Here is a 22,222-nt window from a genome sequence, read left to right as displayed (position 1 = left end):
CCCCCCCCCCTTTTTTTTCCTCCAAATGATTTTGAGTTTTGTTCCACATTGTTCTCCTTCTCTACCAAGGATCTCCTACATACATTCCCTTCTAAGTGGATGACAGCAGTAACCGGGCACCATCTAGTTCTTTTGGTCTCATAGTCATATAGGCTACAGATCGGATGGTGTACCAGTTGCTAAGACTAATTGTTTCCATGAATATTTGGTTTTCTTCATTCTTCTTTGCTCTGGACAAGGAGAGACCCATCATTGCATCTAGATGGCAGCTTGCTAGTTTCAAGATCCCAGTCACTACTCGCCAAAGTAGGAGGTGGAAAAATGTTTGTATAGTATGTTATGCCAATTGAGCCTGATGTCCCCTGCGATTATGGTCCCGAGCCCACAGGTTCAACTACTCAGTCCCTCTGGGTAGCTGGCTGTGACCAAGCAGTGACTACAACCTTGCCCCTTGTCAGCTCTTCTATACATGTGGGCATTCTGATCATTCACATAACTTACAGGACCACTGACTGTCAACCCTATACAAGTTCTTGGATACATTCACCACTTCATAGTTCAGCCTGTCCACCCATCTGTCCACCCATATACCCATGTTTGCCTTCACTGACAACGCAGTACTGTATGTGCAAAAGGGTCTGTATTTGTTGTCTGTACCTCCCATGTACCTCTCTATGTCTTTCTCTTCCTCAATGCCACCATATTGATCACTCACATTTGGTACATTACCCTTCTCTTCACCCAAATCAATACTTATATCTATCTATCTAACGGTGTTCCCTCCCCTCCCCTCCCACCCCTGGTAAACAACAAAGAAAATGTGCAAGGATCTTTTTGTACTTAAAATAGAAACATAATATTCAAATAAGTTACTATCACAAGACAATCTCTTTTTAAAAGACTTACTATTGTATCTAAGTCATTCCACACAATATTAACATGTTAGAGAAACAAACATAGCTACTAGTGAATGCAACACTGTACATTATAGCACTGCAAACAGTATTATTTGATAAAGATTCCAAGTTACAGTTTTTTAGTCTGCAGCTAAAAATTCCAATACCATATTCTTGGTAGGTCTGGAGTATATGTTTTGCTAGTTTTTGCTCATGGAGATTAGTTTTCTTGTGTAACTGGTTTATTCTATATTGAATATTTATATATTAAACTTGAAATTTTATTTGTATTAATAATTTTAGACCTAAATAATCTCTAAGAAGGATTTGCATTTGCTTCTGCCTATCTAAGTATATTATTATTCTAACACTACCTTAGATCAAGTTCAAGATTTGAGAATCTCATTTAGTCCCAGGAGATTCAAACTAGGGCAAAACATCTTCAAAGTTGTCCCACTTACCAATTTGTGTTCAACTTAAAGGGGAAACTCTGTGGAAGTTTCCCACCTACCTGCTAGGCACTGGGGCTTGGTTTTTATCTAGTTCACCTACTAAGGCTGCCTCATGGAAGGTTCTAAATTTTCCATGATTAACAAATGCTCCCAGAGCATAGGTTGCTTTCAGCACTCAATTCTCCCTGTCAGTCAGTACTTCTTTATTGTTTTCTAACCTCTTTGATGCATTTATGATCCCTCCATCCCATTTTATTCAGCTATTTAATTGTTTTTAGCAGAAGGGTTAGTCCCAATAACTACTGAGAGAAACAAAAAGTCTTCTCTGATGACTATGGGAAGCACAATTTAGGTATGTTAAAAGAAATGGCAGAAGTTAACTTTAAGAAAATGGCTGGTAAACTAAGACAAAAAATGCTGACCTCTTGTTTAAGAAGTTTGACAGTGAAGTAAAAAAGAAAATAGAAAATAATTAGTGCAGTTAGAAGGGGCAGGAGGGTTAAAAGAAAAATGCTGATTTCTTTTGTTCTATGAGAAGGAGAAAGAATCAAAGAACAACAAATATGCAAAAGATACTGGAGCAGCATTCCCCTAAATGTGCTCAGGAAGGTGTTAATGGATGTTACACTAAGAGAAGAAAAAAAAAATGGGACTTTGGAAAAAAAAAAAAAAGCAAGTTGAACAGGTTTAATCATTGCAAGACTAAAAAGTTTCATTAGTGCAGGACTAAGAGTCTTAATGTGCTCTATAATTTTTCAAATATAGCAGCAGTAAGGAAGAGAAAAATGACAATAATCGAGAAACACTGAAGGAAGATTAAGTTAGATTAGATTAAAGCTCCCAACAATGGCACTATTGTGACTGATGAATGGACTACAGGTATGCTGAGAAACTAATCCCTTAGTCTGGGGTGCAACTAGCCCCACACCACAATCCCACAGGTACCTTTGTCAACAGGCAATCTTACCTATTTACTCCACGGTGCCATACAATTATTATAATTTCTTTTTTTATCATAACAAATCAAAAAGATAAGCAACTTTTCTCCATTCCTATTAATCATGTGGTTAAAGTGAGGGTACAGAGTGAAAACATTGCAGGTGGAGGTAAAGAGAGTCTTAATAAAGCTACTCTAGAGAAGAGAATAACCCCCAAAAGTTCTCAAAAGATAAATAAAACAGACTTCTATTTAGATAAGGGCTGAGTTCATTCTTAAGATATTTAAGTTCCCACTTTTTATCAAATACCGTGCTAGGTCTTAGCTGTGCAGCAAAAAAAAAAAAAGAAAAAAAAATTCAAGATCTATTCTCATTGAGCTTATTTACAAGAAGAGACTGAGAAAAAATGAAATCTATCTGTGAGTATTAAGTGCTTTGTAGAGAATTAAAGTAGATGATATACCACAGTGATGGGGTGACTAGACTTGGGTGTTCAAGGAGATCTTTCTGAGTAGGTGACCTTTAAACTGAGATCTGAGTGACAAGAGCGAGCCAGATATCGGAAGATTTGGGAGAAGAGCATTCCAGGCAAGGGATTCACTAGTGTAAGGGTCTGAACAGGCCAGGTATGGTAAAGGAACAAAAAGACAGTCAGTGAGGTCAGAAAGCAATGGGTTATAGCAGCAAGAATAAAAAGATAATAATGGAGATAGGTATTAGATCATGGGCTTTTTAAACTAAGAAAAAGACTAGATTTTACCCTGATTTGAATTTAGAAAGAAGTTTTAGTAGCCAATTTTGTGCATTGTGTTTTCATTGGGAACACTTTGCCTGCTGTGATGGTGGTGGTGATAATAATTTCCCAGGAAGAAATGGCAAATAGTAAAAAAGTGCCAATTTTAAAGTCTGTTAGTGTAAATTTTTAAAAAGTTAGGTGAGGTAGTATAGGCCAAAGAATGGGAAAAGATCAAATATTTAAGAACTACTTATTATTTGTAAGTTTTTTTTTTTTTTTTTTAATTTCTTTTTACTGTGATTTGGGTGAAAATTTACAGAGCAAATTTGTTTTCCTTTCAACAGTTCACAATACATTTTGTTCCATGACACTGATTGCAAACCCCACAATGTGACAGCTCTCTTCCCTCTTCCTTCCTGTGGTTACCTTTTCCATGTGCCCTACCTTCCCATGCATTCTTGCCTTCTGAGCTTTCTCCCTGCCAAGTGCTGCCTTTCAGATCTCCCACAGTTGATTGTTCTAAGGAATACACCTCCTTGGTCTAATTTTTCACCTCGTAGACCTGTCTATTGTTTGGCTAAAGTTATGCCATGGGAGTGAGTTCAATTCCAGGCTGGAAGGCTAAGTAGGGACCACAGTCTCACTCAAGGGTTTCACCAGTTTCTATCAGACCAGTAAGCCTGGTCCTTTTTATGATTTTGAGGTTTGTTCCACATTTCTCTCTCACTCTATCCAGGACCACCAATTTTGAACCCCTTCTGAGTGGTTGGCAGTAGTAGCCAAGGTACCATCTAGTTTTGGTCTCAGGGTCTTGTAGGCTGAGTTTCCTGTGGTCCACTAACTGTTTCCATGAGTCTTTGATTTTCTTCACTCTTCTTTGCTCCAAAAGAAGACAAACCAATAGCTGCATCTTAGATTTGTCAGGTACTTTATATACATACCCTATCTCATATAATCCTCAAAATCTTCCTGCGAGAGAGGTCAATTTTTCATCTATGTTTAATAACACAGTCAAGTGATACAATCAAGATGACAACTCAGGTTGCTGGACTCAAACCTATGACATTTCCGTAACTGAGGTCCCTCTCTCCCCCTGTTCAACCAAATGTTGTTGTTGTTGTTATGTGCCGTCGAGTCGGCCCTGACTCATAGCGACCCCTCGTTGGGTTTCTGAGGCAGTATCACTACGGAAGTAGGATTGCCCAACCAATATACCTATTAATTCTTTAAAACCAAGCTTTAAAATCCATTTCTTTAAAAATGTGGCAAACTCAAAAATATGCAGAAATTAAGCAACGTACTCCTCATAAGGAGCTCTGGTGGCGTAGTACCTAAGGCATTTGACTGCAAACCAGAAGGCTGGAGGTTCAAACCCACTAGCCATTCCTCAGAAGGAAGATTGGGCAATCTACTCCGTAGAGATATTGCCTCAGAAACCCATTTCATTTATATGCAATGTCTAGTATAGGCAAATATATAGAAACAGAAAGTAGATTATTGATTTCTAAATGGTGAAGGGAAGAGTAGAGAGTGACAGCTAAAGGGAAGATGTTTCTTTCAGAGGTGATGAAAATGTTCTAAAAGTGATTGAGATTATAGTTTCACGACTCTGTGAATATACTAAAAACCACTGATTCGTACACTTTAAATGGATGAATTATATGGCATGTTAATTATACTGCAGAAGTTATTACCAAAAGAGAAAACAAAAACCATTTCTTCTGAGATGCTTTTCCTAACTATCTCTAATCCCATTTTGCGTATTTATTTTTTATTATTTATCCACTCAGCAATTATTTTCTAAATATACATTATTTTATAAATCACTGATTGTATAACACTTGCGTCAAAGTTTTAAATTGAACTTGTGAAATTAACCTTACTTTTCCTTCTTGCTTTTCGGAACTTGACAGCAGCCAGATTTATTAAGTTCATTCCATACAGATTGTAGTCAATGAAGAGCTGGAGGAGGTAGGGAATATGCGCTTCATGAGGCTGGTAAAATTTATTCATTATGGCTCCACTTTGCAAAAGTTCACATATCCTAAATTAGAAAAAAAAATTTTATCAGAAAATTTTATTCCCTATAATGTTAAGTGAAACAATTATTATGCAAATAGAGAATAAAACAATATATTAGCATACAAAATTATTTCAATTTTTATTGGAAATTTGTATTTTGTTAGAAATTAAAAGTTTAAATCTAGTTTAAAGTAAGTAGTATGCTCCAAAAGAAAATGACCAAATTAAAAAAACAACCCCTCCAAAAAAAATTTCATGGGTAAAGAACATTACAGAAATAATTTTTAAAACATTACACAAGCATTCTAAAAGAGCAAAAAGGAAATAGGATTCATAATCTCACCGTTCAGAGGTGATATCACTTAATATTTTTCTTTTCTGAGTTTTTTCATTCATAAGGGAAAATACAAACAATAGGCAATTACAAACAATATAGTAAGTGGAATGAAGGGGAAGCACATGAAGCATTTAGGAAGGACACCTAATCAGGGGTGAAGAGGCAGTTTTGTGCAAAGCTTTCATGAAGGGAAGTCTCTAAGTTGGAGATGAACTGGAGGTTATGTTTTGCCACGGGCAAGGAAAGAACTTTCATGAAAATAAAATTGCACTTGTAAAGGATCATGAGAATACAGAGCTAATTTGCCAACCAAGTTTCAGAGGCTGGGGTGAGATATGGGGCTAGAGAGGTAGTGAGAAGCCCAACAATGCACAGCCTGCTAAGACATATGAATAGATAATGGAGTTTGCCTGAGAAATGAACAAAGGAAAGTGAAATGATCAGGCTAACTACACAGCGCAGAAGACTAGAGATAGAGAGTGAGGAAGCTACTGTGAAAAAATTAAGATGATGGTGGCTGAAACAGAGATCATGGAAATGGACTGACTCAGACAATACACACGAAGTAAAATGGTCAAGACTAGATGACTAACTAGATGTGGAGGGTGAGGCAGGAGTTGAGGATCATGCCTAAATTTCTTGTTTAAGCAACTGTTGATGATGTAGTCATTTACTGAAACAGAAAATAGTAGACAAAAAACAAGTTTTTTATTTATTGTTTTTTTGAAGAGGAAAAAGGAAAAATGCAAGGATCCCTGGAGGCGCAAAAGTTAGAAACATTCAGCTGCACACTGGAAGGTCTTCAGTTTAAAGCCAACAGCTGCTCTGCAAGAGAAAGATGTGGCAGTCTGTTTCCATAAAGATTACAGCCTTGGAAACCCTATGGAGAAGACCTACTCTGTTCCATAGGGTGCGCTGTAAGTTGGAACTGATTCAACAACACACAACCACCACAAGGATAAATGCAGTTTCAGAATTACTGGCGTTTAGGTATAGTGGGGTATTCAAGTAGATTTCTATGATAATGTTGGAAATTAATGATAATGAAGATGAGGATAAGAATAATTTTATTAACAGAGCAGAGGCAGCTAACTTATTTTCGAGCACAGTGTAACACGTACTGTGCTTGTTGTTGTTATGTGCTGTGGAGTTAGACCTGACTCATAGCAACCCCTTGGGTTTCCGAGGTGGTATCACTACAGAAGTAGATTGCCCAACCTTCCTTCCGAGGAGTGGCTGGTAGGTTTGCACCACCAGCCTTTTGGTAGCAGTTAAATGCCTTAGGCACTACGCTATGTGTTAAGTGCTTTAAATGCTTAAACTCAAGTAGTCTTCAACATAAACGTATTATCCCCATTTTATAAATGGAAGAAAAGAAAAACTACAAAAATTAAAACAAACAAAAAACTCAGGATATAAAGCTTAATTAATATCCAGGAGGAATCAGCAGGATTCTGAGATCTTGCAAGCCCTTCATACTGGCCTCTCACATGCTGTTTTGAAAGTGAAGAGCAAGTTTCTCTTAGTTTTCAACATGCTGGCTGGCTAGCACAGCACAAAGATCATACAAGGTAGCCTTCCTCCTTCCTTAGCCACTCCCAGAGACTCCCTAATCTACGACAGGAAAGAGGCAGCTGTGGACCATAAACGAAGATCCCTCCACCCTTAAATACCCTTCCTAGATTCCAAACCATAAACATTAGCCCACTCACGGGTCTCTCTATACACATATATGTACATACCATGGTATCTTTTTTTAAATAATGATACAAAGTATATATGTCTGTCTTCTATATTTTTCTTTTTATTACTAAAGTACATAAGTGATAGAGTTTCCTTTATCTTTGTACCTTTTCACCATTGCAGGATTATAAAGATAGATCTTCATAAAGTGTCTTTCCTTCTCATGATAACCATAAAAAGGCCTGAAATATAAGAAAAGGATATTTCAAATTATTTTCATCATCCAGAGATGAAATAATGCAACTCATTGTCCTAATTAGATTCAACTGTCCTAATTCAAGTTTACTTATATTTAATATTACCAAAAAAAAAGACCTTTCAATTAATCCTACCAAAGGTTAACATGTTAAAATGTTGAAATCCTGTTACTTGTTTTCAACAGCTTTTAAGATATCACTTTTTAAAAAACAGGAAAAAAAAAGGCACAGGAAACTTAATCTCAATTCATCATGACTTTAAAAAGTGATCTTTTTCTCTTTACTCTGAACATGTAATGAGCTCTGGTGGAACATGGTTAAGGCAGTCAGCTGCTAACCAGAAGGTTGGTAGTTCAAACCCACCAGCTGCTTTGCAGGAGAAAGATGAGGCAATCTGCTTCCATAAAGATCTACAACCATGGCAACCCTATGAGGCAGTTCTACTTTGTCCTACAAGGCTGCTATGAGTCAGAATCAAATTGATGACAGTAGGTTTCTTTTGGTCCAAACATGTATAAGAGAAAAAAGAACTTCATGTCCTTCTTTCATCTCCCTCCCCCTTTTCTTTGGTCAAAATCTATGGATTCTTGATAAACATAGTCCTTTAATTAACTTCACAAATCCCTTTTCCTAGCAGCTCTGTTTATTATTAATTTTGCAAGTTCACAAGGCAGTGACACAGGATGGTATGGATAGGTAGGATGACTCTGGCAGGAAGAAAGTAAAACCAAGAAGAGTTTGAAAGTAGTTGTTCTGATTCTTAAAAAATTATATGTGATAATTTCAGCTAGTTTTTAAATATATCAGTGGGAAGGAAATAGAGCAGGAATAGAGAAAAATCTCAGCTAAAATAACTTAGATAGACTGAGGTCATCTGTTAATTCTTTATAAGTGATTCTCCAGAACCATGGTAGACAAATGGCATGGAATCTCAGAAATGAGCTTAACACTTCATGGTCCTCTCTCTGAACATAGCCTGAGTGCATAGTCTAGAAACACTGGAATTAAATCTTGCACAAATTTTAATTTGGTAGAGATACAAATTTGTCTATCAAAGAAGAAGGGTGTATTGAAAGTGTAAAGGAATTAGATAGAATGAACGGTGAGAAAAAAAGGGACCCAGATAAGAGAAAAATGAAAAAATTTTATGAGAAAAAAAGATAATGGCAATCATTAATTAGACTGAACAGCTCACCTTTTGCCCTTAGGCCTCCAGATTTCCCACTCAATTACTCATGAAAATATAGCAATGCCATTAATAAATAAGCACCAAAAATACAAAAAGATTGGTGGCTTATTTATTTCACTGGGCTGTTTGGAGATTCAACTTAAATATGATTGTGTGCAGGAAAGGTCTTTTAAGCTTAAAAACAAAAAGATATAGCTGATTATTATTTTTAACATAATCACTGCTGTCATGGGAGGGGTATGGACTTTCACCTCATTCATTTATTTAACCAAATAGTTATTGAGCCATATCTACTAAGTGTCCAGCACCATACAAGGTTCATGATGTTAATAATGAACCAGACAAACACAGTTCTTTGTCTCATTGAACTGATATGCAAGCAATGGAGAAACACATACAAATAAAGTTAAACAAAAAATAACTTCAAACTATCTTAAGAGTTAAATGAAACACATAATGGTCTGAGATTCCGAATAGTAATAAATAACAACAAATAAATGATGATTTATTTTAAACAGGGTTGTTAGGGAAAATTTCTCTGGAGAGGTAAAGGATTTGAAGTATTGGAGCATGGTAGAGGACTCAAAGAAAGGAGACAGCATACACAAAGAACTTAGCTGAGAAAGAGCCCGGCATATCAGAAGAACTGAAAGACCAGTGTTTCTGGATGGAGTACAGTAAACAAAGTTTCAGAGTAAGGCAGGAGTCAGAATAAGCTGCAGTGAGAAGTTTAAATTTTATTCTACATGCAACATGAAGCCACTCAAGGATTTCAACGATTTTCAAAAGATCCAGTTTACATTATAAGAAAAATACTTTTGCTGCTCTGGAGTGAGAAAAGCATTGAAGATGAAAGTTCAATTAAAGAATAGAAAAAGGGACTTCAATTAAGACCTCTATGGTGGTCCAGAGAAAAAGCTAGATTAAAGTGGAGGAAAACAGGCAGATTTAAGATTTCTACTTTGATTTCATACAGAAACCTCAAACTCAACATGTTCTAACATAAGCTCTGATCTTTCCTACCAATGTGCTCTACTATGTCGTACATGCTAGCAATTCTATCCTTTTAGTAGCAGATTTAAAATTTTGTATTCATGTTTTACTTCTCTTTCTATCAGAGAGCAAATCTTGTTAATGCCCCTGTGGTAATTAAGGTTGTGTGTCCAACTTGGCTGGGCCTGGCTGAGTGGCTGGGCAGCTGGTGGTAGTTATACTTCATGATGAGACTGGCAATCAACTCCATGGTGGGATGTGCCACAAGCAGCCATGTAGCTGCTTTAGGAATGTGGTCTGCTTCCCATATATAAGCAGCAGCTTTGGGAATGGTCTCTAGCTTATGGCACACTTGAACCCTGCATGTAGCCAAGTCTTTGTGCAGCAGCCTGCCATGCTCTGCCGACCCTGAATCAATTGCCTGCCGTGTTGTTTGGTAACATTGGGACTTGTGCCTTTTCACTTGTTGACCTTGGGTTTGTCAGCCTTAGCAGTCAGCAGCTGTGTGAGTGAAGAAAAGCCTCCAGTTTCAGTGGGCCAGGAGCAGGAGGCAGAGCTCAAGCCCAAAACAGAGGGGCTTTCACCCAGCCCCTAGAGCCTGGAACTTTGAACTTGGACTTAAAGCCTTCAAACTGTAAGAGAATAAACTCCTGTTTGTTAAAGCCATCCTATTTGTGGTATATTCCTGTCAGAGCAGCACTAAGTAACCAGAACAGCCCCCCTCAAAACAAAGCACTCACTTGGCTATGTCAAGATGATTTGGGAGACAGTTCCAGGACAACTGACTGGAAGAGATCCATATTTCTACTCATTCCGAAGAAAGGTGATCTCACAGAATGTGGAAATTATTAAACAATATCATTGATATCACACGCAAGTAAAATCTTACTTAAGATAATTCAAAAACGGCTACAGCAGTACACTAACAGGGAACTTCCAGAAATGCAAGCTGGATTCAGAAGGCATCATGAAGCTGATGTTAGATGAATCTTGGCTCAAAGCAAAGAATACCAGAAAGATGTTTATTTGTGTTTTATTGACTACGCAAAGGCATTCGATTGTGTGGATCATAACAAATTGTGGGTAACACTGAGAAGAATGGGAATTCCAGAACACTTAATGTGCTCACGAGGAACCTGTACATAGACCAGGAAGCTGTTGTTGAAACAGAACAAGGGGATACTGCATGGTTTAAAATCAGGAAGGAGTGTGTCAGGGTTGTATCCTTTCATCATACTTATTCAATCTGTATGCTGAGCAAATAATCTGGGAAGTTGGATTATATGAAGAAGAACATGGCATCAAGATTGGAGGAAGACGCTAACCACCTGAGGTACACAGACGACACAAACTGGCTTGCTGAAAGTGAGGATGACTTGGAACACTTACTGATGAAGATTAAAGACTACAGTCTGTAGTATGGATCATACCTCAATATAAAGAAAACAAAAATCTTCACAACTGGACCAATAAGCAGCATCACGACAGATGGAGAAAAGATTGAAGTTGCCAAAGACTTCATATTACTTGGTTCTACAATCAACGCCAATGGAAGCAGCAGTCAAGACATCAAAAGATGTATTGCATTGGGCAAATCTGTTGCAAAAGACCTCTTTCAAGTGCTGAAGAGCAAGGATGTCTCTTAAGGACTAATATGTGCCTAATCCAAGCCATAGTGTTTTTGATCCCCTTCTATGCATATGAGAGCTGGATGATGAATAAGGAAGACCAAAGAAGAGTTGATGTTTTTGAGTTGTGGTACTGGCAAAGAATGCTGAAAGTACCGTGGACTGCTGAAAGAACAAATCTGTCCTGGAAGAAGTACAGCTAGAATGTTCCTTGGAAGCAAGAGTGGCCAGACTTCATCTCACCTACTTTGGTCATGTTGTAAGAAGGGACCATTCTCTGGAGAGGAATGTTGTGTTTGGCAAAGTGGAGGGTCAACAAAATATAGGGAGTCCCTCAATGAGATGGACTGACACAGTGGCTGCAGCCAACGAGGGGCTCAGGTATAGCAGGGATCGTGAGGCTGGCACAGGACCAAGAGTGTTTCGTTCTGTTGTACATAAGGTTGCTATGAGTCGGAGAAGACTTGATGGCACATAACAGCAACAACAAAACAAAATAGAGTGAGACGTTGACCACTTCTCACTATTCCCCTGCAACTGCCCAATCCCTTAGTACTACCTGATTCAAGACACCATATTCTCTCAACCAGAATAATGAAAAAGACTCCCAGTGCTCTCCCTGTTTCTACTATTGTCCCTCCTTCCCTCAGTCTATTCTTAATACAATAGCTAGAGTAATCCTTTCAAGTTTAAGTAAGACTATGTCTGCTCAAAATCATGAAATAGGTCAGATAAACACAAAAGTCCTTCCAATGCAATGGTTCTCACACTTTAACATCAGAAAGGCTAGTTAAAACACAAATTGCTGGGCCCCACCTCCAAAGTTTCTGATTCAGTAGGTCTGGGGGGGACCCAAGAATCTGCATTTCTACCAAGTTGCCAGGTACGTTAGCGTGAGCCCTCTGGTAAAGAGATGCCCACATGCGCAAGAGATTTATTAGAGAAAACACCTGTGGGAGAAAATGAGGAGAGAGCCAGGAAAGGCTGGGAGAGCCATCAGACCTTGATAAAGGATTGATTCCAAGTGAGGGAGAATTGGATAGAAGGAAGTTAGGGTGGAAGTGCTTTAACTTGGAGTGTAATCCTAATTAAAGTTCAGCAGGGCTGTCTGGGAAACCTCAAACCAAAGCTACCCATTGGAGGAGTCCTGTGTCTCCCACCTTTCTATACTAAGGAACCGGCCTAATTTAGTAGACCTGTCATTGGCTGAGAGCGCCTGTGGAAAGTGCTTTCAGGTCATATGGGGTGATGGATTAGATGTCAGTATGTAGTAGCCGGAGCCATTGGTCAATTATGCTCCCTGTTGATGATTTGAGAGGTGCATTCTCATGGCTGCTATACCAGCTAATGCTAATGTTGCAGATCCTGGGATCATACTTTGAGAACCACTGGCCTACTCGATCTCCATCCTCTCATATCTCTCTAACCTCATTTTGTCCTACTCTCCCCTTTTCCTCTCTCCATGCCAGCCACCTGATCTTATGCTGCTCTTATTATCTCACTTCCTTCAAGTATTTGCTCATATGCCATTTGCCTTGTCAATGACAATTTCCTTGATTTAAAAAGAAAAAAAAAAAATCTATTGCCGTCCAATCAACTCACAATGACCTACAGGACAGAGTAGAACTGCACCATAGTTCTCAATGCTATACATCTTTATGGAAGCACACTGCCACATCTTTCTCCTGTGGAGCAGTTGGTGGGTTTGAACTGCTGACCTTCTGGTTATCAGCTGAGCAGTTAACTACTGTGCCACCATGGCTCCTTTTTCCTTGCTTACTCTACTCTACCTGAAAGTTCTACCTGTCCACTTTTCCACCCTATAACCTCTGATTCTCCTTATCCTGGTCTATGTCTTCCTTTTTTTCTATAGCACTATTTACCTCTTTTTTTTTTTAATAAATATATATGCATTGTCAAAAAATCAAAACACCAAACCCACTACCACTGAGTCGATTTCAACTCATAGTGACCCCATTGGGTTTCCGAGGAGGTAAATATTTATGTAAGTAGATTATCCAGTCTTCCTTCCACAGAGTGGCTGGTGGGTTTGAACCGCCAACTTTCTGGTTAATAGTCAAATGCCTTAGGCACTGTGCCACCAGAGCTCCTTATATGCATTGTAGTATGGTTTAAACAGTAGTTTTTGTGACAATATATCTGAATGTTTTATCCTCACAACCCAATTACTTTCATGTGCTTTAATGAATCAACCTGTAATACCACTTAGCACAGTGTTATAAATAAATTTATTACATGCTATGCTTATTAGTTATTGTCTGTTTCCCACTACTAGAATATAAACTTTATGGACACAAGGATCTTTTCATATTCCAAATGCCTTTACACACAGAAGGTACTCAGTAAATATATACTTACTGATATACTGAATGAGTAATTCTCTACTTCTAGGAAGCAGAGAAATGGGAAAGGTTAAAGCAGAGATCACTGTTAACCATCTATTATTTTTCATTACAACAGAAATTTATTTTACAAGTTGTAGCAAGAAGCTCTCCCAGAGTTGCACTAGACTAGAGGCCAAAGAAAAATAAACAGAGTATACTTGAATCAGATGTTGTTCTCTAATTAGAATAGCAATAAATACACAAACAGAAATTTTAAAAGATGTTGTCAAATACTTACATTCCTGATACTAATGACACTTTGAACACATGCTGAGCAGTGGAAGATGGATTGCCTAAAGCCACATTAAGTGCTCTGTCGATACTGAACGCCATCTGAGAAAGATAGCTTTCTGGCTGCTGTCCATAACCATCGTATGGCACATAGAGGTAAGGAAAGATGCCATGAAGATGAAGACATGTCTTCTGACCTAAAATGTAACACGTTAAAGTTTAGTCTTGACAAACATTTTAAAAATTTAACATTATAAAGCTAAGAATGCAAGCGTTTAAATGTTACAATGGCAACACAGTTTATCTAAGGTAAAGGTTGGGGAGAAATAACCCATAATTAAAGCCACCTAATAAACTACATTTTACAACAGAACATTTGGAAGCATTTTGTAAATCTAAGTATTGTAGTATGATTTAAATAGTTGTTTTAGTGAAAATTTATCTGAATATTTTACCCTCACAACCCAACTAGTTTTATGTACTTTAATGAATCAACCTTTAATACCACTTAGCACAGTGTTATGAAGTTTTCAGGAATTCACTGCAAGTTTACTAAATAAATCAATTAATGTCTGTTTTGGCATAAGTGTTGTCAAACAAGAGACGCCTACAACAAAGACAACTACAGAAGAAAAGAAAAAGTAAAAGCAGTTCTAGTGTGTGGAATACTGCTATTAGAAGAGGGTAAAAATAATTTTTAAATTTTTTGCTATTATAAAAAACAAACAAAATAAAACCCCTACAGATCATCTGTCTGTAACGGATTTTCAAATACTTAAATTGCATCTTTGGTGGCATGGAACAGGGAGACAGAGTGATAGGAGAAAACAAACATGCACACTTCTAAGAAGCTATTATGTCAGTCAAGGTGCAAAAGGGGTAAAGGGTGCTGACTTGCCAACAGACAGTGCGGCAAAGTAATGATAAATGGCGAGAACCCACAAAAGCAGCACCACAGAAACAGTAATGTGTCCCTGACAAGGTAAGAAACAAGACCATCAGCAACAAAAGCTGATACATCATTACTCTCATGAACCTGGCAGGGCTGTACGGAAGTGGTTCCTGTCTTCAGAGTACCGTCCCTAGTTCTCTTTGGGTGCATGTTATTTTCTAACTAAATAGAGCAGAGAGCAGCCATGATGGAAGAACACATTCATTTTTCTCATGCTGTCACTCACTATCACTTTGTAGCTCCTGCCAACACCAAGCTGCATGTTTCTTCCCACCCCTTATCCCTCTGCTCCCTGCTTCTCTGTTTATTTTTCGTTTGTTTGTTTTATAGGAAAATAGCTATTATATAAATAAACAGATTCATGGAGCCTCCTTTCACACTGTTTGACTACGATTTCCCATTAATAAATTAGAATGATTTATAGAAAATAGTTCCATGCTGTTGATATCTCACCTTTATGGTACTTACAAGGAATAACATCAGCTAATCTTGTTTTTAAAGTACAGTTATAACAGAAGAAATTTAGGAAATTTTATTACATAAAATATCACTAAATTAGATCAATAAAATCTGTATCCTCCAGACTGTGATTTGAACTCACAGCTTTCATACTTTTGAAGAATTACAAACTGTTACTGTTAAACCAATTTCGGTTTCTATTTTTAGCAGCAATTATGCTACTTAATTTTAAATAAATAAAAAATTATTTTCAGTTAAAAGCTAATCCTTTGGTTATTTCTAAATACAACTTGTAGATAGGTCAATTGAGATTATCCAATCTGAGAAATAGGAAGAAAAAAAGAACAAAGAAAAATGAACAAAGCTTCAGACTGATGAGTCACCACCAAGCATACCAATATCCACACAATGGGAATTCACAAGGAGAGGAAAGAAAGGGGTAGAAAGAACATATGACAAAATAATGGCCCAAAATACAAAAATTTGATGAAACCGTTAATCTGCACATCCAAGAGGTCCAACAAATTCCAAATTAGATAAACTCAGCCAACTGAGACACATCATAGTCAAACTACTGAAAAACAAAGACCAAAAGACAATCTAGAATGCAGAATCTAGAACACAGAAAAAAGAAAAGTGATTCATTGTATACAAGGTTTCCTCAATAAGATTAATAGCTGACTTCTCATCAGAAACCACAGAGGCCAGAAGTTAGTGGGATGACATGGTCAAAGTGATGAAAGAAAAAGACAGTTAACAATGAACCTATATTCCGCAAAACTACCCCTCAAAAACAAAAGAGAACCACAGGAGAGGAGAGAAATTAAGACATTCCCAGATAAACAAAACTGAGAGAATTCATCACTAGCAGATCTGACCTACAAGAAATAAGAAAGGGTGTCCCAGCTGAAATGAAAATACACTAGACGGCAACGTGAATTCATGCTAAGAAATAAAGAGTACTGGTAAAAGTAACTACATAGGTAAATGTAAAAGATGATATAAATGCATTTTTGTTTGTAATTCTTTTCTTTTCCTATTTTATGTAAAAGACATGTACACAAAGCAATAATTATAAAGCTGTGTTGATAGATATAATATGTATAATAATAATGGCAAAATGGGGGGAGAGGGAATGGGGTGAAATTGGAGTAAAATTTTTATATACATGCAGTCCGTGGGTTATGAATGAGATGTGGTCCTGTGTCTTTAACAATTTGTAGGTAAGCTGGAACAGGTGCATATGGTTCTTATTTAGCCTTAGTTTAAAAGCTGCATGTGCAGCAAATGAAAGTGATTGTGATGAAGAATTTGTTGCAAGCAGGGGTTGTTTCAATCATTTCAAAGTGAGGGCAATTTACTTAACATTAAAGAGCAAGTTAGAGTTGTCCTTAAGTCAGGTGTTTATAACCTGGGGACTGTCTGTACTATTAAAATTAAGTGGGGATTAATCCAAACTATAATGTTCTAAGTTGTTAACTGTATTCCCTAGGGCAACCATGAAGAAAATAACTAAAAATTTAAAAACAATGTTCAAGAAATAAAGGAATTAAAATGGTATACTGTAGTAGGAAAATACCTACTTAAGAGAAGGCAGTAATGGAAGAACAGAACAAGAAAGAACATAAGACAATAAGAAAACCAACAGCAAAATGACATCTTGCCCTACATCTCTCTCTTCAAAGAGAAAGATAACTTTTCCCATCTTTACACTCACCTGTACAATCTGTGGTACTATACAACATGGGAGGGAGCTCTGGTAGCAGAGTGCCTAAGGCATTTGACTGCTAACCAGAAAGTTGAGAATAATCACCGAGGGAATAAGAAAAAGGTTGACATCAAGAGTTTTTTTGTAAAATATAAAGAATAGGGTTCCAGTAGATAGATGGAAAACATGAATAATTGCACCTCATTCTTTTAAAAATAATATTTTATTGTGTTAAAGTTTACACAGCAAATTAGGTTCTCGATCATTTCAACACAAATTATTCAGTGATACTGGTTACATTTTTCACCATGTGTCATTGTTCTGGTTACCTAGTACTGCTCTGACAAGAATACACCACAAATGGGATGGCCTTAACAAACAGGAGTTTATTCTCTTACAGTTCGGGAGGCTAGAAGTCCAAGTTCAAAGTGCCAGGATCTAGGGGCTGGGTGAAAATCCCTCAACCTTGGGCATCAGCTCCGCCTCCTGCTCCTGGCCCACTGGAGCTAGAGGCTTTTCTTCAGACAGCTGCTGGCTGCTGAGACTGACAAACCCAAGGTTGACAAGTAAAAAGGCACAGTTCTGATGTTACCAAACCACATGGCAGGCCATTAACTTAAGTCCATTGGAAGTCCCAACGTCAGCAGAGCATGGCAGGCTGCTGAACAACCACAAGGCTATGTGCAGGGTTCAAGCCTGCCATAAACTAGAGACCATTCTCCAAGGATTCTCTTTATGTACAGGAAGCAGACCACATCATTAAGGCAATTACTCAGTTGCTCACAGTAGATTCCAGCATGGAGTTGAATACTAGTCTCATGGGGAATAATACACCCAGCTGCCCAGCAATTCAACCAGGCCCAGCCAAGTTGACACATAAACTTAACTACCACAGTCATCAAACTCATTCATTTTGTTCTGTTTGTACCATTTCCAGTACTCCAATTTCCCTGGTCCTTAATATTCTCTTCTTTGCCCTAAAGTAATTTTTGACTGTTTCACCTCACGAATGAGTTTTTAAAGGAGCTCATTACTCATGGGTGGTATTCTTTTTTTTATGAGCCAGTATGTTATTTAGCTAAAAGGTGATCTTGGTTTAAGGTTTAAAGAGTGTCTCAGGGCAATAGTCTTTGGGAGTCCTCTAGGCTCAACTAGTCAAGGAAGTTTGGACCTTTTAAAAGTCTGAGTTCTGTTCCACATTGTTCTCCCTTTCTATGAGGATCCATTTATTGTAGCCCTGATCAGTCGGTTGTGGTAGCCAGCCACCATCTAGTTCTTCTTGTCTCAGGGTAGATGAGGTCATGATTCATGTAGCCCATCAATCAGTCCTGTAGACTATTTTCTTCTCTGAATCTTTGGTTTCCTTGTTTCTCTTTTGTTCTGGCTGAGTAGAGACCAATAGTTGTACCTTAGATGGCCACTCACAAGCTTCATGACCCCCAGATACCATTCACCACAGTGGGATGTCGACAAACACTTTATGAACTACATTATGCCAATTAACTGAGACATCCCACTAGATTGTGGTTCCAAGCCTTCAAACCCAGAAAACCAGTCACTCAAGGTGTGCACATCATTCTTGAGAGACCAGCTCACTTGTTAATTAACTATACAATGATTCCTTAACTTACAAAAGCAACTTTAAAATTTGATTCCTCATCTGTATCCTCACAGCACCTAACTAATTATGGCACTTACTACACTATATGTATTTGTTTACACAAAGTATATTCGTATCATACGTGCATTTTGCTTAATAGGGATGGAGGCAGCAATGGGGATACGGAAGAGTGAAGTAGAGGTAGACAGAGAATCAAGTAAATAAATCTGAGAACATAATTAAATGGTGACAACATGGCCAGTCAATTAATTTATGTTCTAGCACTGTGAGATGGGGTATATAAATCTGCTACTCCTTGGTTGATCTCAGTTCCTTTGTGCCTCTAAAAGTAGAAGTATCTCCCACCAACAGAGGCAAGTGAGTGTGACTCTACTGTTTAAAAGATACAGTTCAGTTTTTAAAAAACACGACCCTAAGTGTAGACCAATTATTTCAATTAGACTTCATCTGAGGAAAGAGAAATTGGGTTTTTTCTCTATGGAAAGCTAAGCTGTTGGAGATAGCATGATGAATTAAGAAATAATATTATGGACTTTGGGGAAATTTAAAACATTTTCAAGTGAAAATCTGCCTATGAGGTTTTCATCTCCCACCGTGACTCAGAACCTAACCCCCATGTAAGATGCAATTCCTCTAAGTCTTCTCACCTACAGTGTGCATTCCTCGAATACAAGCATCATATCTTATTCTTCCTATTCCCAATGTCTAGTAGAAAATCTGGAATACAGTGTGTTTGCTAAATGTTAAATAAGCATGTGTCTTTGAATTGGGTAACTCCTAAGAGGTCCTTCAATTGAGTCTAGTGGAAAATTTAACTCCTTTTCATTTTATTTTCTCCTCATAAATAACTGATTTTCAAATGCTAAGAATGGAGCTACTTATAATGTCCTCCCATCTTCCTTTTTTTTTTTTGCATGGGAACTAGAAAGGAGTAAATAATGGATTAATTTTCCATCTTGAACAGCAGTAACACAAAACAAACAACAAAATATAACACACGTTATTTTATGATTACTTGACTGCTTAACCAGAAGGCTGGCGGTTCAAACCCACCAGCCACTCCTCGCAAGGAAGGTTGGGCAATCCTACTTCCGTAGTGATACTGCCTCGGAAACCCAAGGAGGGGTCGCTATGAGTCGGGCCGACTCGACGGCACATAACAACAACAACAACAACATGTCAGGTATACGGGAGCTCTGGTAGCATAGTGGCTAAGGCACTTGACTGCTCACCAGATGGCTGGCGGTTCAAACCCACCAGCCACTCCTCGCAAGGAAGGTTGGGCAATCCTACTTCCGTAGTGATACTGCCTCGGAAACCCAAGGAGGGGTCGCTATGAGTCAGGGCTGACTCGACGGCACAGAACAACAACAACAACAACATCAGGTATATAGGATCTCCGGTGGTATATGGGTAAGGCATTTAGCTGTTAACCAGAAGGTTGGCAGTTCAAACCCACCAGCTGCTCCACAGGAGGAAGATGAAGCAATCTACCTTCTGTAAAGATTTATAGCCTTGGAAATCCAATGGGGGTCACTGGCAGTGGGTTTTTGGTTTATGTCAAGAATAAAATTGATGAAATGGTGTATCCAAAGTTGGTATGTAATTTAATTTGCAATTATTATTATAGGATACAAATCAGTAATTCCCCTGACTTTCACATTGATTGTGAAACTTACTTCAGATACAGTTCCAAGGCCCACACACACTGGTGGTATATCATTGTATTTTTCTTAAAAAAAAAAACAAAAAAACAAACAGAAATACCCTATCTTAAGAAATTAAACTGCTGACAGGGGTTTTAAGCCAGAATCGTAAAAAAAAAAAAAGTATACATTTCAGACTAAATGTCATAAAAATAACTTGTGTTTATTAACTTTGTTGTTGTTGTTGTTGTTGTTGTGTGCCCTCGAGTCAGACCCGACACATAGCAACCCCTCCTTGGGTTGCCGAGGCAGTATCACTACAGAAGTAGATTGCCCAACCTTCCTTCCCAGGAGTGGCTAAAAATAAAATCTTGGTTTGTAAAACAAATAGTGTTTTAGTTTCAGACCTTTTAATTAGAATGGTCACACACATTAATTTTTGTGGTATTTCAATTGAAAGTTGTTACTTACACCAAGATCTCCAAGTAAAATAAATATTTCTGACTAGAATTTGAAAATTCGTCTCAGGCAATTTAAAGCAATGATCTAATCAAGATGAACTATCTAATCAAATGTGTATTAAAAAGCCTGGATTTTCTTTGAAAATCAAAGAAATAAAATTTATGGATAATTGAATATATGCAAATCCATTAAGCTGTTCAAACATATTTTATGGTAGCTGAATACTGAAAGACCTTAAAATTTTACCTATCTACAAGAAAGTGGACAGACAACCCAAAGAATAAAGGAAATATGTGCAAATATGTAAGAGACCTATATCTAGAATACAAGGTATTCTAGAATGTAAAGATAAAGAACCTTTACAAATAAGCAATAAAAAACCAAAATGCACAATTAAAAAAAAAGAAGGAACTGAATAGATCTTTCTACAGAGAAGATATACAAACGGCCAATAAGCAAATGAAAATATTTTTAACATCATTAAACATCAGTGAAATGTATATTAAAAACACAATTAAGGACTTCTGGTAAGATGGAGGAATAGGCAGACAAGTGACATAGACCCTCTTCAACAAAGAAAACAAAAACCAATTGACAGAGATAAAGAAGATATTCCTGGAGCCCTGAGCTTTGAAACGAACTATACAGTGGATTAGGCACCAACTAGTGGAAAAACCTAAACGAAAACAGTGAGTACAGAGACGGTCAGCACTACGGATGTAAGCTACCCTGACGGGACCAAATAGCCTGAATATTTCCAAGTGGTGTTGGGACCTGAGAATTGACCTAAAGAATAGCCCTGGACACCAAGAGCTGCAGGAACAACTGCACTAGTGGCCTATGACTAGAAGGAAAACAGCAAGCAGGGAGACAAACTGAGCTGTTGACTTTCTGCTGTCGAGGGCACAGCCATTTTGATTGTTTACACACAGCAACCATTTTGGATATTTAAAGTGACCAAGGGCCGAGCCATTTTGAATGTTTACTAGCAGCGGCCATTTTTTATATTTAAAGTGACCGAGGGTGCAGCCATTTTGAATGTTTACAAGTGGCAACCATTTTGGATTTTAAAGTGATAGCACGCTCATTTGGATTCTAGGGACCTAAGAATAGTTTCTGTTTGCCAAGGTTGGCAGGGACATACAAGAGGCTGACAACAGGAAAGGAGACAGGTAGTGAGTGTGTAAGTGCTGTCAACTAGCAAATAGAGGAATACAATACCCTGCTTGCATAAATAACACACAAAGAAAACAAAAATCGTGGGTAAGTCATTCCAACATCCAATCACCAATTAAATATAAACACAAAACATCACAATGCCTTGGAGAAAACAGAGCATCACAGTCCACACAAAGAAGCAAGATAAAGCAGGAGAAACAAGGGACCAAGATACAGACCCAAAACACGTTCCTGAGGAAGAAGTAGCATTTATCCCTGATAAAGAATTCACAAGAATTATATTTAGGTATCTTCAAAGGATTGAGAGACAGACCAAGGAACACATAGACAAAACCCTCTAAGAATTTTGGAAGAAAATACAAGAACAAAATGACAAAATAAATGAAAAATTAGAAATGATTCTAAATCTACAGATAGAAATCCAGAAG

At 37.7% G+C, this 22,222-nt stretch overlaps 1 protein-coding gene across 1 annotated transcript in view; it reads right to left on the bottom strand.

Annotated features, from left to right (window-relative positions):
- REV3L (REV3 like, DNA directed polymerase zeta catalytic subunit) overlaps positions 1–22,222 on the bottom strand; it is a 250,501-nt gene that overhangs the window by 159,334 nt on the left and 68,945 nt on the right. Inside the window, exons 2-4 of the mRNA XM_007940793.1 lie at positions 13,775–13,964; positions 7,232–7,306; positions 4,906–5,066 (exon numbers count right to left, since the gene is read on the bottom strand). Coding sequence (XP_007938984.1) covers positions 4,906–5,066; positions 7,232–7,306; positions 13,775–13,964 — 426 coding nt within the window. The remainder of the gene's footprint in view (positions 1–4,905; positions 5,067–7,231; positions 7,307–13,774; positions 13,965–22,222) is intronic.

Source organism: Orycteropus afer, unplaced genomic scaffold (genome assembly GCF_000298275.1).
Source record: "Orycteropus afer afer isolate SDZICR_OR568_19922 unplaced genomic scaffold, OryAfe1.0 scaffold00072, whole genome shotgun sequence".
Lineage (NCBI taxonomy): Eukaryota > Metazoa > Chordata > Mammalia > Tubulidentata > Orycteropodidae > Orycteropus > Orycteropus afer.
The sequence above is the reverse complement of the archived record's forward strand: the minus strand, read 5'-3'. Positions and strand labels throughout refer to the sequence as shown.